We start from the raw sequence: 17,286 nt of genomic DNA on the forward strand, positions 1-17,286 counted from the left end.
AGAAAGATCAGTTAGACAGCACCAAAAATACAAAAACATTCACAAGCATTTTTATTGCTTATAAAATTAAATGAAATGCCTTTATTTTATTTTAGAGTTTAAGGCATCACAATCTGTTGGAAGCCATTATCTTAGCTAACATCTGAAGTCATTTTAATTACAATACTTGGTGTATAACTAAAGGGGAAGTTTTGATAACTAAGGCAGTCTCCAAGATGAATAATTAAGTATTTAAAACCTGGCAGTTCCAGACGTGGTGCATTATGTATAAATGTCAATCTTGCCTGTTTCAGGTATGAGTCATTTGGAAAGTTCGCCTTATGAACCAGTTGAGAGGAGTTTTGATTATGTAAGACAGGCGTCCATGACAGCAGGTGAGTTACGTTTTCTGTCTAAAACATTCACAGTACCTAAATAACATGCAGCGTCTCATTTTATATTAATATATTTGTTCTGCTTACATGTACTGAGAATATTTAGACACAGAAAGTACCAAATAAGCTAAATTCAAAGAAGCATTGCAATTCCACTGAGTTATCACAGAATCTGCTGTATTTACTAATATAATAATTATTCAAGGAGAAGGAAACTTTAGTGTTCTAGGCATCTGCTTTTTCATGGCCTTAAGCACTAAGATCCATTGCCCTTTGTGTGCTATTTAAGTGCTACCACTGCTAATCTGTAACTACTGCTTCTTTATGTCAGAGTTTTATTCATTTACAACACTTTTGGTTGTTTTGATTGTAAAAGAATGAAAGTTGCTAATCTTCTGAGTGCCTGCTTGCTCTAGGCCTTATACGGTTTTAAGATCCAATGTTGTATGTGGCAATTTAAGTGCAACTACAGATTACTGCTTATTTATTCCAACATTTTATTTATTTAGAACATGTTTTGTTGTTTTTTGCTGTAAGACAAGGAGCATTTCAAGTGTTCTGGGCATCTGCTTGTTCCAGGCCTTAATACAGATGATTTTCTGATTGGCTGTTGACTTTAAACATAGTTTATATTGTGCTGCATGGTCTAGTGTTCTATTTCACAAGGCTGCTCTGAGATGCACAAAGCTACTACAGCTACTAACTAGATCTATTGTGCTTTTTACCTGATTTGATCTTCTACCAGTCCCAGCAAGCTGTACTACATGCAGCAGCTGGGAATCCTGCATTTCACAGTCACAAGCAGTTATTTGTAAGTTCATATAGTCCTTCTTGGTCTCTTACCTACCATTTTCTATGCTTAATTTGGTCCCCATCTATTGTTTGTATCATTTGAAAGGGTTGCTTTGGGTGGTGCTTCTAGGTTCAGTGCTGCACAAAGTTGCACACTCCTGTTGTTAGTTATACTAGATGTGTTTGTTGCATTCTGTTGTTTGATTTTCTACTGCATTACAGAACTGCCTCACATGCACTATGTGCACCACATGCACAACTCCACTAACCCATGCTACAATGTGCACCACATGCACAACTGCACTAACCCATGCTACAATGTGCACAACTGCACTAACCCATGCTACCATGTGTGCCACATGCACAACTCCACTAACCCATGCTACAATGTGCACCACATGCACAACTGCACTAACCCATGCTACAATGTGCACCACATGCACAACTGCACTAACCCATACTACCATGTACACCACATGCACAACTGCACTAACCCATGCTACCATGTGTGCCACATGCACAACTGCACTAACCCATGCACACTACTTTAGATCTTCATTTACCTGTGCTTAATATAGCAACCTGCAACCCTACAAAAACAACTGTGTTACCCACACCTGTATCCCTATATCACAGAGTTGCTAGTTTTGCGGTACCTGTGCCTGTCATGACTGTCATATAATTCTTGTTACGTTTTGGGATACCCATGCTGATAATTCATATCCTTTATTGTCATATAGTACTGAGAACATTGTTACTGGTTGCACAGGTATTGTTTTCACAGTGCTGCTCTTCTGCATTACATCAGACTACCATTTCTATGTCTTGTAGTCGTCAACTAAGCTTCTAAGCCACAACTGCTGAATCATAGTTAGCGTACCATTTTCACCCTATTTGAAATCAGGACATTATAGGACAACTGTCTGCCTGTATTCTTCTGTTGCCACACTCCTTGCATTAGGTACTTTGTGGCAATGTAAGAACACAAAACACCCTTAATTTTTACCAGACAGAAAATCCACTTGTGAAATTTGTGGATACATATTTGAGCTGGAGTAAAACCTTTCATGATCTTCTACTTATCAGGACTAATTGCACATTATACCACCACATCAAACTCTTAACACCAAACCTGCACATACTGAGATTCTAAAAATAAGACCCTCCTTAAGTCTCTTAGGCCTCCTGCCCTCACCTTATCCATCAAACACATTACTGTTCAAGCAAATCACCAAAAAGCAGTCTAAGGTGGCAAAAGCACTGAAATAGCGTAATTCAGCACACACTTTATTGCAAGGTTGACTTTTCAGTCCACAGTTCCAAGTACAGTTCCAAATACATGGACAAACGTAAATTCACAGTCCATACATCACCGGAACATATACAGTCCACAGTTCCGATAAGCACAAACACAGATGACTTTTCAGCCCACAATTTCACTCGAACATTAACGCAATTCACTGCTACAATGCGTTTTTGTCTGCGATGACTTCCTCAGATGGAGATGCATACCCATATAATACCCAGCTTTTTATACTTATTTTAATCAATCAACACCTTCAATAAAACAATTAAATACTTAAATTAATTCCATTTTTAAAAGCATCCTAAACATTTACAATAAAAGACATTCAACATATTTATTTCAAAATTAATACTATACAATATCTTTTAAAATAAAATATTACCTTAAAAAACTTTATATATTCCATCAAAATACATCATTAAAAATCCTTACATATCTTATTAAAAATCTACACATAAATAGCGCCATCTATTGTCAAAATGTAATTCCACACGAACAACCCTTCAAATTCCATGCATAAAAACATTTAAACTAAATATTTCCTATGAATCATTATACTGTCAAGAAATGCCTTTAATAAATACAATTAATACTAATCTAATACATCTAGAACATATATTTCAAAACTTCATTGCATTCTATGATGCAATATACCTCGCTAAACTTACAGTTTAGCTGATCTTAACTTTAAAACAGGAAGCAGGGAAATTGCATCATTCAGACCTGGAAATTTATTTGCTTCTAGTGAGAGTTGCCATAATAGTTCCTTGTACTCAATGGTGGTCTCCCATCGCCCACCCCTTACATCCTTATCCACTACTTCCAGTACAAAAAAACTGAATTTTGCTTCCTGACAGTTTAAAATGTGCCTATAAAAGGCATTACTAATACATTTTGTCCTTATTTCATAATAAAGTTCATAAATTCTGTTTTTTAATTTTCTTTCAGATTTACCTACATAAAATGCATCACATTGATTACACATCCCTAAATAAACTATTCCACATGTTTCACAGTTGGCAAAGAATTTACTTTCTATCACTTTATCTCTGCTAACTACATAAACAGTATCTCTTCCATAAATATAAGGACATTGGGAACACCTACCACATTTATACATTCCTACTTTTTGTCCCCTGCCCTTTTTTATTTCTTTTTTACCTTCCAACATATTTTTTAAGCTTCTACCTTTTCGATATGTGCATTTTAATGGTTCCTCGAAAATCACCTTAAGGTCAGATATTTCACCAAACCTCCTCCATTCTTCTTCTAATATTTTTTTAATCTTAACTGCATCATTATTATAATCCACTATAAAGTTGTTCACCCCTTCAAAATTATCTTTCTTCTGTGTTATCCCCCCTAAATCACTTTTAACACCTAAAATGGGTTTAAATTTATCTAATCTACCTCTCCTAACTTCATCGTCCATCCTCTCAATAAGGTCAGTGGGATAGCCTCTTTCTTTAAACATAGATTTTAACTTAATACATTCCTCATTGAAATGGGAAGTTTAGTAACAATGATTTTTATATTATTTTGACCTTAATGGAACTAGTATTAAATAACAGCTTTATTCATTATGAAGGGGAATTTTTTAAACAAATACAAGGTGTCGCAATGGGTGCAAGGTGTGCCCCTACATATGCCAATATAGTCTTAACAATATGGGAAGATAGGTATATTTTGAATTCAAAATATGTACAATATTGGAAATTCTATAAGCGCTTTTTAGATGACATGTGCTTTTTATGGGTGGGTTCAGAGGAAGACTTTATAACTTTTTTTGAATATATATCAGGCTCTACTGAATTTTTGAAGTTTACATATCAGATGGATAAGAACTTTTTATAATATTTGGATATTACTATAGGTAAAGAAGAGAAAGGTTTTTATTCAAAGATATTCAGAAAAGAAACCTTTTCCAATTCATTTCTGGCCTTTGATAGTGCCCACCCTTATTATCAGAAAAAGAACATTGTCAAAGGGCAATATGTAAGAGGAAGCCGTATGACATCAAAGGAGAGTGATTTCAATGAGGAATGTATTAAGTTAAAATCTATGTTTAAAGAAAGAGGCTATCCCACTGACCTTATTGAGAGGATGGAAGATGAAGTTAGGAGAGGTAGATTAGATAAATTTAAACCCATTTTAGGTGTTAAAAGTGATTTAGGGGGGATAACACAGAAGAAAGATAATTTTGAAGGGGTGAACAACTTTATAGTGGATTATAATAATGATGCAGTTAAGATTAAAAAAATATTAGAAGAAGAATGGAGGAGGTTTGGTGAAATATCTGACCTTAAGGTGATTTTCGAGGAACCATTAAAATGCACATATCGAAAAGGTAGAAGCTTAAAAAATATGTTGGAAGGTAAAAAATAAATAAAAAAGGGCAGGGGACAAAAAGTAGGAACGTATAAATGTGGTAGGTGTTCCCAATGTCCTTATATTTATGGAAGAGATACTGTTTATGTAGTTAGCAGAGATAAAGTGATAGAAAGTAAATTCTTTGCCAACTGTGAAACATGTGGAATAGTTTATTTAGGGATGTGTAATCAATGTGATGCATTTTATGTAGGTAAATCTGAAAGAAAATTAAAAAACAGAATTTATGAACATTATTATGAAATAAGGACAAAATGTATTAGTAATGCCTTTTATAGGCACATTTTAAACTGTCAGGAAGCAAAATTCAGTTTTTTTGTACTGGAAGTAGTGGATAAGGATGTAAGGGGTGGGCAATGGGAGACCACCATTGAGTACAAGGAACTATTATGGCAACTCTCACTAGAAGCAAATAAATTTCCAGGTCTGAATGATGCAATTTCCCTGCTTCCTGTTTTAAAGTTAAGATCAGCTAAACTGTAAGTTTAGCGAGGTATATTGCATCATAGAATGCAATGAAGTTTTGAAATATATGTTCTAGATGTATTAGATTAGTATTAATTGTATTTATTAAAGGCATTTCTTGACAGTATAATGATTCATAGGAAATATTTAGAATTTGAAGGGTTGTTCGTGTGGAATTAAATTTTGACAATAGATGGCACTATTTATGTGTAGATTTTTAATAAGATATGTAAGGATTTTTAATGATGTATTTTGATGGAATATATAAAGTTTTTTAAGGTAATATTTTATTTTAAAAGATATTGTATAGTATTAATTTTGAAATAAATATGTTGAATGTCTTTTATTGTAAATATTTAGGATGCTTTTAAAAATGGAATTAATTTAAGTATTTAATTGTTTTATTGAAGGTGTTGATTGATTAAAATAAGTATAAAAAGCTGGGTATTATATGGGTATGCATCTCCATCTGAGGAAGTCATCGCAGACGAAAACGCATTGTAGCAGTGAATTGCGTTAATGTTCGAGTGAAATTGTGGGCTGAAAAGTCATCTGTGTTTGTGCTTATCGGAACTGTGGACTGTATATGTTCCGGTGATGTATGGACTGTGAATTTACGTTTGTCCGTGTATTTGGAACTGTACTTGAAACTGTGGACTGAAAAGTCAACCTTGCAATAAAGTGTGTTCTGAATTATGCTAGTTCAGTGCTTTTGCCTCCTTAGACTGTTTTTTGGTGATTTGCTGGTTCAATATTTGAGCAGTTTTTTCCGTCTTTGTCTTTGTAGACATTACTGTTCAAGTCATAAGCAAGGGTGTCACCAATGTAGTATTCAAAAACTCCTAGAGCAGCCAAAACATGCTGCCAAACATGAAAAGATCATTCTTACTGGTGACTCAGTAGTTAGATATCTTCACCAGGATGAGCAAAGATAGAGTGACAGTCAACTGTCTTTCAGATACCAAAATTCTCATTGACACCAAGGCTGTTAGATCCCTGTTACACATAACCCAATTGTAGCAAGTCTGGGAGTGAAAATCTTCATCTCTCTAACTTGGATGATATGAAGAGAAAAAAATATAGTTGAGCTCTCTGTATATTTTTAACACTGTTAAGCCTAGTCTTGGCAATATCCTGCTATAACTGAATGATGCCACAATACAAATGAAAAACAATTGATTTCAGCAACTGGTTCTGTAACTGGTATCATTCCATGGCGTCCAATGTGCATCATCATGGAGGGAGATAGTCAATAGTTCTTTCTGCCTCACTAGGGATGGTCTGTATCACTCTCCACCTGGGCTTCCCAATATTAGTAAAGATGTTCTCTGCCCCCTTAGTGCCATTTTCTTAGGTAAAGCCAGCCTCCTACACCTACTAACCTAGCAGTTTCTGAACATATCTATATTAGCATGGCACTGCCTAAAAGTCTAAATAAAATGCTGCCCATTCTCAGGGCCTTCCTATCCTCAAAAACACAGACATCTATGTAATTGCAGAAATGTGGTGCCAGTGTAGTGATAGCATTCTTTCTTTGTCTAGTTTAATACACAACACTCATTTAGAATCACTGCCAAGAGTGGCTGCATCTATGATGGAGGTACATCTATTTTTATTCAAAATCCTACATATAATCCATCCAGCCCATTAACTACATGCACATCTACCTTCCATATCATGGCCAGTTACAGAACTCCTTCCCTGACACCTACAGCCCATATAAACTGCCTCAACAAATTTGAATCTCTAATTATCGAACCCAGTAAAATCATGCTAGATGATTCACCATCAAGACAGACATAGATTATTTAGATAGCATGTACAACAAATAGTAGATATACACAATGGCTCCTGGACATCAACAACACCAGCTGTTTTGACCATTTATTGCCTTCCCTTACTAGAGTCCAAAACCTACTAAGTCTTGTTCCTACTAACATGGCACCATTATGAAGCATTCCTGTAGTTTCTCCTCTTTTGTTCAAATCTGACCACTGTGCTATAGTACTGTTCATAAAAATCCCAGCCTAAGGTGCCATCAGTTTAAGGTTAATGTCCTAGCATTAGATTCCTGCGTAAGGAGATTCAAACGTTCCCCACCTATGAGGACTCCATAGCTAGAATGGTCACACACCACAAATTTCTCTTCTCATCTAAAGTCCTACACTGAAACTACTCTTCACATCCATCACATCCATCCCAAATTCATTCTCAAATTCAAAAACAAACAACTTTGGTGGAACCCCAGCATCAACCAAAGTCTACAAAAAGAGAAAAAAAAGACCTAAGAAATAAATGTAAACTCCCCTTACTAAAGTAAAATATCAAAACCTAAGTATGAGTTAAATATTGCAAGCGTATCCAAAGATAGTCATATACCAGGAGCTTCAGAAGAAATGCGCAGCACTGCACTGAATTGATATCACATCCACTCTGACCCCAAATATATTTAAAGATCATAAAAGTCAGGGTATATTAGTGAAGAAATTTAACTCAAATTTCTCTGCCCTGTCCCCTCCATACTTTCCCTGTACAATATCCAGCCAGCACTTACCCCATAATTACCTTGTATAAGTGTCTTCTCCAAAACCAAAAGCAGTAACTTTATGGGTCCAGATAACATACCAGGCTGTTTCCTTGTTAGTTTGAAACAGTACTTCACGGACTCTCTTGTAAACATGTTAAACTTCAGTCTTTCCACTGGTTGTGTACCTGAAGCATGGAGAACAGCTCTTGTGGTCCCCTGTCATACTAGTGGCGTAACACCTAACACTGACAACTGTAGATTGATTAGCCTTACTAGTCTCATTTGTAAGACAGTGAAAGACATCATCATGGAATTCAACAATAAGGGTAGTAGCAGCTTACAATCTCTTAACCCAAACCAGTCTGTCTTTGTGAAGTACAGTTTCTGTCTACTTAACCTGGATGACTTCTTTGAAAGAGTCATAGAGAGGCACTGGAAGAAGGCAAATCAGTACACACCACCTACCTAGACCTATCCAAGGTTTTTGATCCTGCTAAATATAACCCCTCATTTAATTCATTGGATAGCAGTCTGGCTAACAGACAGAATGCATTCGGTCAGGGTTGGTGTTGCATTTCTCTGGGGCTCCATTCTGGGAGCACTGCTGTTTTGTTAATACTTCACTGACCTCAAAACCAATGTTGAGGGTCCCTGACTGATCAAGTTTGTTGGTGACTGCAAACTTTGGATTGTTATCAACACTCCAGATAACACCCATATCCTCCAAGTTGGCCTTACACATACAAATTCATGGCATTAAGACCATGGACTAAATCTTAATGTAAAAAGTGGTTCAGCATTTTTCAGGAATCAAGAACATCTTTATACCTAGTACATAAATCATGTCACCCTTGAAATAGATTCTGACATTAGAATCCTGGACACATTTGTGGACTACAAACTCTCCTGTGACCAAGTGTACCAATTGTTGTTAGGACATCTTTTTACCTACACAAACCAGTTACTAAAGGCATATCGTTTAGGTCCAAAGATGTTCTTGCATGCTTTAATCCTCCATTATTAATCTTGTATGAGAATATAATGCCCCCTTTGAAGTATATCTACTCAGGCATATTGTCCAAACAGAACCCCCACCCCCTTGCTTCCCCTCTAAGCAAATCATGGGTAAGAGCTTTTTGAGCTATATGGAGCATCTAAAAGCTTTATCACCTTATTTTATCTTTTATAGACCTTTACTTTGTGATCTCTACCTGGCCTAAAAGACTGCAAATGACCCTGTCCTGCTTGGCCTCCAACATGTACATAAAACACAGCACAGCAAAATAATGGGTATAGTTCCCCATACTAAAGGGGTGGCGTAAAAGCAAAAAAAATATAGGGCTGTAAATGTAAATGCCCTCGGGCAGATAGCCTAGTATGAACCTATGAACCTATGAACCTATGAAACTTGCAACACCATAAATTCACACTCTAGAGAACTAAATCTACATACTAATATAAATAGGACATATTAGTGAGAGAGATATCAGTCCTAAAAGGTTATCTTTGGAATAAGCTCTTACTCCACATCAAAGTAGATCCCTCATTCACTTTAAATGGACTTACAGAAATAGAAGGATAACAGTATAGTCATCCTGGGTCTATCCCTGCATTTCCTGATAGACAGGGGACATAGGTAAACTGCAATGGCTAAGGTCTTAATGATCTTCTAAATCATCTATTTAATAAAGTTTTATGAACCTACAGCCCCTTGAGAAAGCAAAATGAAAGTAAGTCGAGATACTGCCTTCCTTCCAGATTGTGCATGGTGAACTGCATTCATTGAACAAAGCTTCCACTAACTTTTATTTTGCCTGCAGAACTGTGCACCCACTATTCGCACTTCCAAGACAGAGGTAGCCAGAATGCAGTATGTCAAAGTAGCTACAGCTAGTAATAGTTCCAGATAGGTTGTTAGAATTTTGTCTATGCCATCTATATGTTTAAAAACATTTATTTTACATTTTTGTGCAAGTTTTAAAGCTATTTGTATATTTGGTGTTACCAAATACAATGTTTAATTTTAGTTATTTCAACACTTAGCATTGTTATTCAGTTTTAAATGTATTTGCTTGATGAGGTATTTATTATTAGCTTAATTATATGCATGTTGGAATGGTATACCAATTACTATTGGCTAATTTTATGTGTGTTGGAATAATATGCTAATAACTATTGACTAATTATAAGTGGCTGGAATAATATACTAAAAACTTTTGTCTAATTATATGTGTGCTAAAATGGTATACTACTAACTACTGGCTAATTATACATGTGTTGGAATGGTATACTAATAACTATTGGCTAATTATTCATGTGTTGGAATGGTATACTAATAACTATTGCCTTTTACTATTCAGAGAGCCATGCTTATACCACACAAAAATTTATGACTTGCTTATTTTAAGGGTCTAGCTGATGGCAACATTACCATAAGGGCAAGGAAGAGGGGGTTGGTACTGAGAAGACATTATAAATCCTATTCTGGAAAATAAAAAAAAAAAGATAGTTGGGTGCACAAGACCCAGGATAAAAAAAAGTACCCAATCCGGGTAGGCACAATGGTGCCAGGACTGGAAAAACTGACAGTGTAGAATCCTCAAAATATGGAAACATTCCTACAATGGAACTAGGCTAGCCCCAGGGGGAGGATGGCCTCCCTATTGTAGAAGGAAGCAGCAGTCCACAAAAATCACAAAAACTGATAGGCCAAAGAAGAGCCATAAAGATGATAGAGTGGACTATTGAGGATAAGAAAGAACTTATGTAGTGTTACTATTATGCAAAAAGACCAGAAGTTCCAGACACAAGACATACAAAAAGATTAAGATAGAAATTAGAGGGAAAAAATACTTCCACAAGAAAAACTGTCAGAAGCCTCAAATAAAAATGTGTGTTCATTAATACAGGATTTGTAAAAAAACATTATACAGACCAAGAAACTGATCTTGTTTGGAAAAGGAAGCATCTGAGGAAGTGTGAAAATATAAACAACAAAGCCTAGAGATTTTTGAAAAGTATAAAAAATATATGGACATGGGAAAGAAAGAGAGATTCGATATGGTACAATATTTATGTAAAGTTGAAAGCCAAATTAATCAATACAAAAAAGGTAGCCTCAAATTATTCAAAGAGAAATACATGCAATCTTGAGTTAATCCACAACTGTGAGAGTTTCTCAATGATACCTGAGTGGGAGATTGTGTCAAAGGCCTTGGCTAAGTCAGGATAGGTGGTGTGCACTGCTTTGCCCTCATCCAGGGCTTTGATGACATTGTCAATAAAGTCAACCAGGTTTAATAAGCAAGACCTGCCTTAATAAAGCCAAACTGGGTTGGGTTCAGAGTTTGGAGATCACCTATGGTCTTGTTGATAAGGTCCATGATGATTCTTTCCATGACCTTGCAGATAAGGCTGGTTAGAGTTATGGTTCTTTAGTTCCCAGGGTCGGTTGATGGACCCCCTTTGTGTAAGAGGATTACTGTTGCCGTTCTCCACTCTGTTGGAATAAAGCCAGTGTTCAGGCTATGGGTGAAGAGAGTGCCAAGCAGTTCCACTATGTCTTGTTTTAGATTGCTTAGTAAGGAGCCTGGGATGTTATCTGGTCTCATGGGCCTGTGTTTTTGGCCTTGGAGAGGGCAGATATTACCTGCTGTTTGGAGATGCTAGGTAGTGGACTGGTGACAGGGATGCTTTGGGGTGTGTCTGGTGGGTTCAGGGGGTGAAATTTGTGCCAAATCTGTCCACCAGCAAGTTGGCAATTTCTTCAGGTTCAGTGTGAGTAATTCTGTCAACAGTCATTTCAGCACATAGCTGGGCATTCCTTTTAAGATTTTGGACATAGCTAAAGAAAGCTTTATGATTGCCTTTAGCTAGCGATGCTAATTTAGCCTCTTAATTGGTTTTTGAGGACTTTGCAAGATATTTGATTTGCTTGTTCATGCTGTGAAGGGTATTTTCCTCCAGTGAGTAAGTTTCTTCTTTTTCCTGGAAAACAGTTTAATCTTTTTATTATATGACCTATTTATACTTGTGGTCCACCAGGGTGGCCTGTTTCTTCAGGAGGACATGGTTTTGATCCAGACAGGTACAGCTGAGTCTATACAGTTGTTTAAATGTCTATACAGGGCATTTATGTACTCCTCTGCATAGGAGTCATTGCTGACTGGGTTAGCAGGGGGATTAAAACTTTTTATACCCTCACTCAGTATGCTAAAGTTTTCTTTGGAGAAATTTTTCAATTTGTGTGCTTTGGGGGTGGCCAGTCTGATCTTTGCTTCAAATAAGACAGATTTATGGTCTGACCTCACCAGGGAGGGCAACACACAGGGGGTAGTGCATTGACCCCCCCCCATGCTGGTAAGTACCAGGTCCAGAACATTCAAGCCCCTTGTAGGGGTGCAGACTAGCTGTTCCAGAGCATTTGAATTAACAAAGTCCAGGAACCTCAGGGCAATTGCATTTCTGCTTATGTATGTTGTCCATCTATAGAATTATAATTGAAATCTCCCATGACCATAGTGTTTGGCTGTATAGGGAGTGATTCTATCAATTCCAGGTAGTTGGTGTGCTTCTCTTGGTTCATAGTGAGGGACCTGTAGTTAGCGATGATGTGTTAGGGTGTTTTACCTATATTTAATTGTACCTGGAGTACTGCTAAAGAGTCATACTGTTTAACCACTCGAGGTGTATTTAGATTTAATGAAGATGGATACACCTCTACCTTTGATTCTTTCATACTCGTTTTGGGGTCTGAATGTGTGGAAGGCATTGTAGCCTTGTATGGCTGGAATACTCTCTATGGCCTTGAGCCAAGTCTCAGTGGCTGCACGGACGTCAGCATCTTCCAAGGTGAAGACTGCTTCCAGGGAGTGCAGTTTTCTGTTAAGGCTATTAGCATTAAGAAGCATAACCTTGAGTTTGCCTTGAGTGGATTTCTTTATATCAGGATTTTTTTTGTTTTGACATTGCCTAAAAAAGGCACTATGGGGAGCCAAGCAACTTTGCCAGAATCTGAAAGCCTAGAAGAGACAGGTGAACAAGCAAGTTGGATTAGCTTTTGCTCTAGGACTAATTTGACTAACTAAACAAGGGGCCTTTTTCTGTTGAGGATTAGGGGTGAAGGTGTGGGGTGATACTGCTCATTGCTCAGCTGAGTTGCCCGCACTGCAGCAGTGCGCAGGTGACAGTTGCCTGCAGTACAGCGGGGAAGCTTGGGTTCAGCTGACAAACGTCAAGGGAAAAATAGTTTCTACAAGTTTGCTACCATATAGGACACCGCTAATCCCTGTAGTGTGCTGCACAGCTACATGCAAAGATGAGGCTTATATACAGATGAAATTAAACAGTTTTAAACTAGTTTGCCAATAGGAAATCACGAAATGCTCCTTCCTGCAGCAATCCCAGCTCAAACAGGGCTATATTCATACTATGCCACAAGGGTGCAGGGAAGCTATACTTAATATAAAATGGCTGGATTTGAGTTAAGGTGTAGAAAAAGCAGGCTATATTCAGGGCATTATTGTGCTTACAGAATAGGCTATCTGTTAAATTGTTTTGTATATATATTTTTAAAATCTATATAAATTCTATATCAGTATATATGCATATATATTTTTATATATACAGTGAATATAAAAAGTGTAAACACCCTTGTTAAAATGCCAGGTTTTTGTGATATAAAAAAATGAGACCACAATAAATCATTAAAAAACTTTTCCAACCTTTAATGTGTCTGTTAGGGGAAAAAAATATAAAAAATAAAAAATATTAATATAAGCTGGTTGCATACGTGTGCACATCCTTAAACTAATACTTTGGTGAAGCACCTTTTGATTTAATTACAGCATTCAGTCTTCTTGAGTAGGAGTCTATCAGAATGGCACATCTTGACTTGGCAATATTTGCCCACTCTTCCTTGCAAAAGCATTCAGATTTTGTCAGATTGCAAGGGCATCTCTTGTGCACAGCCCTCTTCAGGTCACCCCACAGATTTTCTATTGGATTTATGTCTGGGCTTTGGCTGAGCCTTTCCAAACCTTTAATTTTCTTCTGGTGAAGCCATTCTTTTGTTGATTTGGCTGTAATCTTGTGGTATTTGTCATGTTGAAAGGTGAAATTCCTTTTCATCTTCAGCTTTCTAGCAGACGCCTGAGGATTTTGGGCCAAAAGTTTCTGGTATATGGAACTGTTCAGAATTCTCTCCACCTTAACTAAAGCCCCAGTTCCAGATGAAAAAAAGCAACTCCAAAGCATGATACTGCCACCACCATGCTTCACCATGGGGATGGTGTTCTTTTGGTGATGAGAAGTATTGTTTTTGCGCCAAACATACATTTTGGAATTGTGGCCAAAAAGTTCAACCTTGGTCTCATCAGACCATAACACATTTTCCCACATGCTTTTGGGAGACTTGAGTATGGTTTTGCAAATTTTAGCCAGGCCTGGATGTTTTTCTGTGTAAGAAAATGCTTCCGTCTTGCAATCCTCCCCCATAGTCCAGACATATGGAGAATACGGGAGATTGTTGTCACATGTAGTACACAACCAGTACTTGCCAGAAATTCCTGCAACTCCTTCAGTGTTGCTGTAGACCTCTTGGCAGCCTCCCTGACCAGTTTTCATCTTCTCTTTTTATCAATTTTGGAGGGACGTCCAGTTCTTTGCAACATCATTGTTGTCCAATATTTTTACCACTTTTTGATGACTGTCTTCACTGTGTTCCATGGTATAGCCAATGCTGTGGAAATCTTTTTGTATCCTTCTCCTGACTGGTACTTTTCAACAATGAGGTCCCTTTGATGCTTTGTAAGCTCTCTGTGAACCATGGCTTTTGCTGTAGCAGACAACTGAATAAATGTCAGGAAAATCCTACTAGAATAGCTGAACCTTATTTGGGGTTAATCAGAGTCTCTTTAATTGATGGCAGGTGTGTACCCAAGAAGACTGAATGCTGTAATTAAATCAAAAAGTGCTTCAACAAAGTATTAGTTTACAGGTGTGCACACTTATGCAACCAGCTTATGGTACATTTTTTATTTTTTATATTTTTTTCCATAACAAATTTGTTTTTCAATTCACTTGTACAGGTTATAGGTCGCATTAAAGGTGGGAAAAGATTAGAAATGATTTATTGTGGTCTCATTTTTTTATATCACAAAAACCTGGCATTTTAACAGGGATTTATAGACTTTTAAAATCCACTGTATATACATATTTCAATATTTTTGATGTAAAATAGTTCCTCTGCCTAATGTTTCAAACTTGCTGTAGTGTATGTAACTATTATTGGAGGAAATAATTTACATCCAGAATATAAGTTTGGTAAGTATTTAATGTCTACTCAAACGCATGTATTCTCTCTCTCTCTCTTGCACACACACACACACACACACACACACACACACACACACACACACACGCACACACGCACACACGCACACGCACACACACGCATGCACGCACTCATATACACACACACACTTCAGAAACAGTGCACATTTAAAAACGCACATGATTAAACTCCATTAATAATGCCAACCATTAAAGGTTTCATACCTGCATACCTCTCAACTGTCCAATTTTCCACTGAATGTCTAGATTTTTGCCTCATTTTTTTAGTCTGTTCCTCATAATTTTTTTTATTTTGCTGGCAAATCATTGGGGGTTGAAGTCATTAAATAATGGCATAGATTTGAGTTTCAGACCATATCCCTCAGAAAATACATGATAAAACAAATACTGTTATTCTAGCAACTTTCTAATTTTATAAGAGAAATATTTAAAATCTGTCCCTATTTTTCTGCCTTTGTCCCTCCATTATTTTAGGCTATGTCCATATTTCTTGAGCCAAGAAGTTGCAAGGTATGCATACTGCAGCCACTGGTTAACCAGTGTTTTTCTCTCTCTCTCTTTCTCTCTCTCTCCCTTTCTTTCTCTCTCACACTCACCTTTTTTTCTGCTTTCATGTATGCAAGCATGCATATACTCACATATGCAGTCACAAACATAAACACACACGCACACACACACACACACACACACACACACACACACACACACACACACACACACACACTTTTCATTTTTTTTAATTATCTGTTTTAATTTTACACATGCTAAACAGCAAAAGTGCTGCTTAGTGAGCGTATAATAAAGACAGTCATTAGCTTTCTTACAGTCCAAGCTGCACGACAGCTTAATATGTTTTTAAGTCACAGTAGTTTGATTACCGGATTTGAGGTAAAATCATATCAGTTTAGTTTTCTTTCACTTTAGGAATAGTTTAACATTCTTTTAGACAGTTTCAGTTTTCTAAAGGAACACTGTAGCTCATCTTGGAGCTGTTTTACTGAAGATGCTGCAAGTACTAGTGCTGAATCATCTGCATAATGGATTAAATTTGCTGAGAGAGAAAGAGAAGGCATGTATTTTATTAAAAATGCATTAAAGAGAAAGTCCTCATACTAAACCTTGTTGCACACATTCATAGGTAAATACTAGGTAATCATTCTGCAAACTGTTATATGCCTAGCCAATAACCAGACAGTGACCAATGGTAAAAGTCAAACCCCGTACTTTATGCCTGTGAGCAAACACCTTAGCCATTATACCAACTCCAGTTCAGAGTAGTACTTATGTGTTAACCACGTAGGCCCATCAGACATAGACAGCCAGATTCAATAAAGGCTGCATGGTCCATCTCCACCATGTGCTTGTCATGGTGTGATATGCACTGTTATGGATTCAGTAAGAGACTCTACATGGTGTATAGACCCATGCACAGCTGCGTAAACAAGGAAAACACTGTGGAATGCTAATTCCAGCATAAGCAGCTGAATTGTATGCTAATCAACCAATCTAAGATGGAGGAGCTATTCAACAAGCTATAAAGCAACTGTGTAAACTCAGTACTGATTTTCTTTGCGAATTCCAAAGCCTATTGGAATACAGCCACGGAAAGCAGTCTACACAGAAACAGTGTTAGGGGCTGCTGTGGTTTAATTCATGTGACTGTGCAACAAGCTGAAGTATATGTTGCTACTGCTGCTAATAGACCAAGTCCAAGAAGAAGAGTTTTCAGACCCTGGGTAACTTCTCACCATCTACATGATGTGGAAATTGTAGAGCACTACAGGGTGGATAGAGACACACTACATGAACTCTGCAACCTCTGTCATCCGCAATTCAGAACCAGGGCAAACCCATCCCAGTGGAGACAAATGCATGTTTAGTACTTAGAATCTTAGCTACAGGTACCTGTCAGAGACCAACAGGAGAAATACTCGGGGTGTCACAAGCATCAGCATCCAGGATCCTCCATCAAATCTTGAATGCTATGCTCCAACATGCTAGTGACTATATATATTTTCCCCGTACTTCTAAGGATAGGGCCAGAAATATGCATGAGTTCTACCCTGTAGCACACTACCCTG

General features: G+C 37.2%; 1 protein-coding gene across 1 annotated transcript in view; it reads left to right on the forward strand.

The window, feature by feature from the left end:
* GFRA4 (GDNF family receptor alpha 4) overlaps positions 1-17,286 on the forward strand; it is a 1,199,889-nt gene that overhangs the window by 864,537 nt on the left and 318,066 nt on the right. Inside the window, exon 3 of the mRNA XM_044064083.1 lies at positions 294-374. Coding sequence (XP_043920018.1) covers positions 294-374 — 81 coding nt within the window. The remainder of the gene's footprint in view (positions 1-293; positions 375-17,286) is intronic.

The sequence above is a fragment of the Protopterus annectens genome, chromosome 2.part2 (genome assembly GCF_019279795.1).
Source record: "Protopterus annectens isolate FY-2018-M chromosome 2.part2, PAN1.0, whole genome shotgun sequence".
Lineage (NCBI taxonomy): Eukaryota > Metazoa > Chordata > Ceratodontiformes > Protopteridae > Protopterus > Protopterus annectens.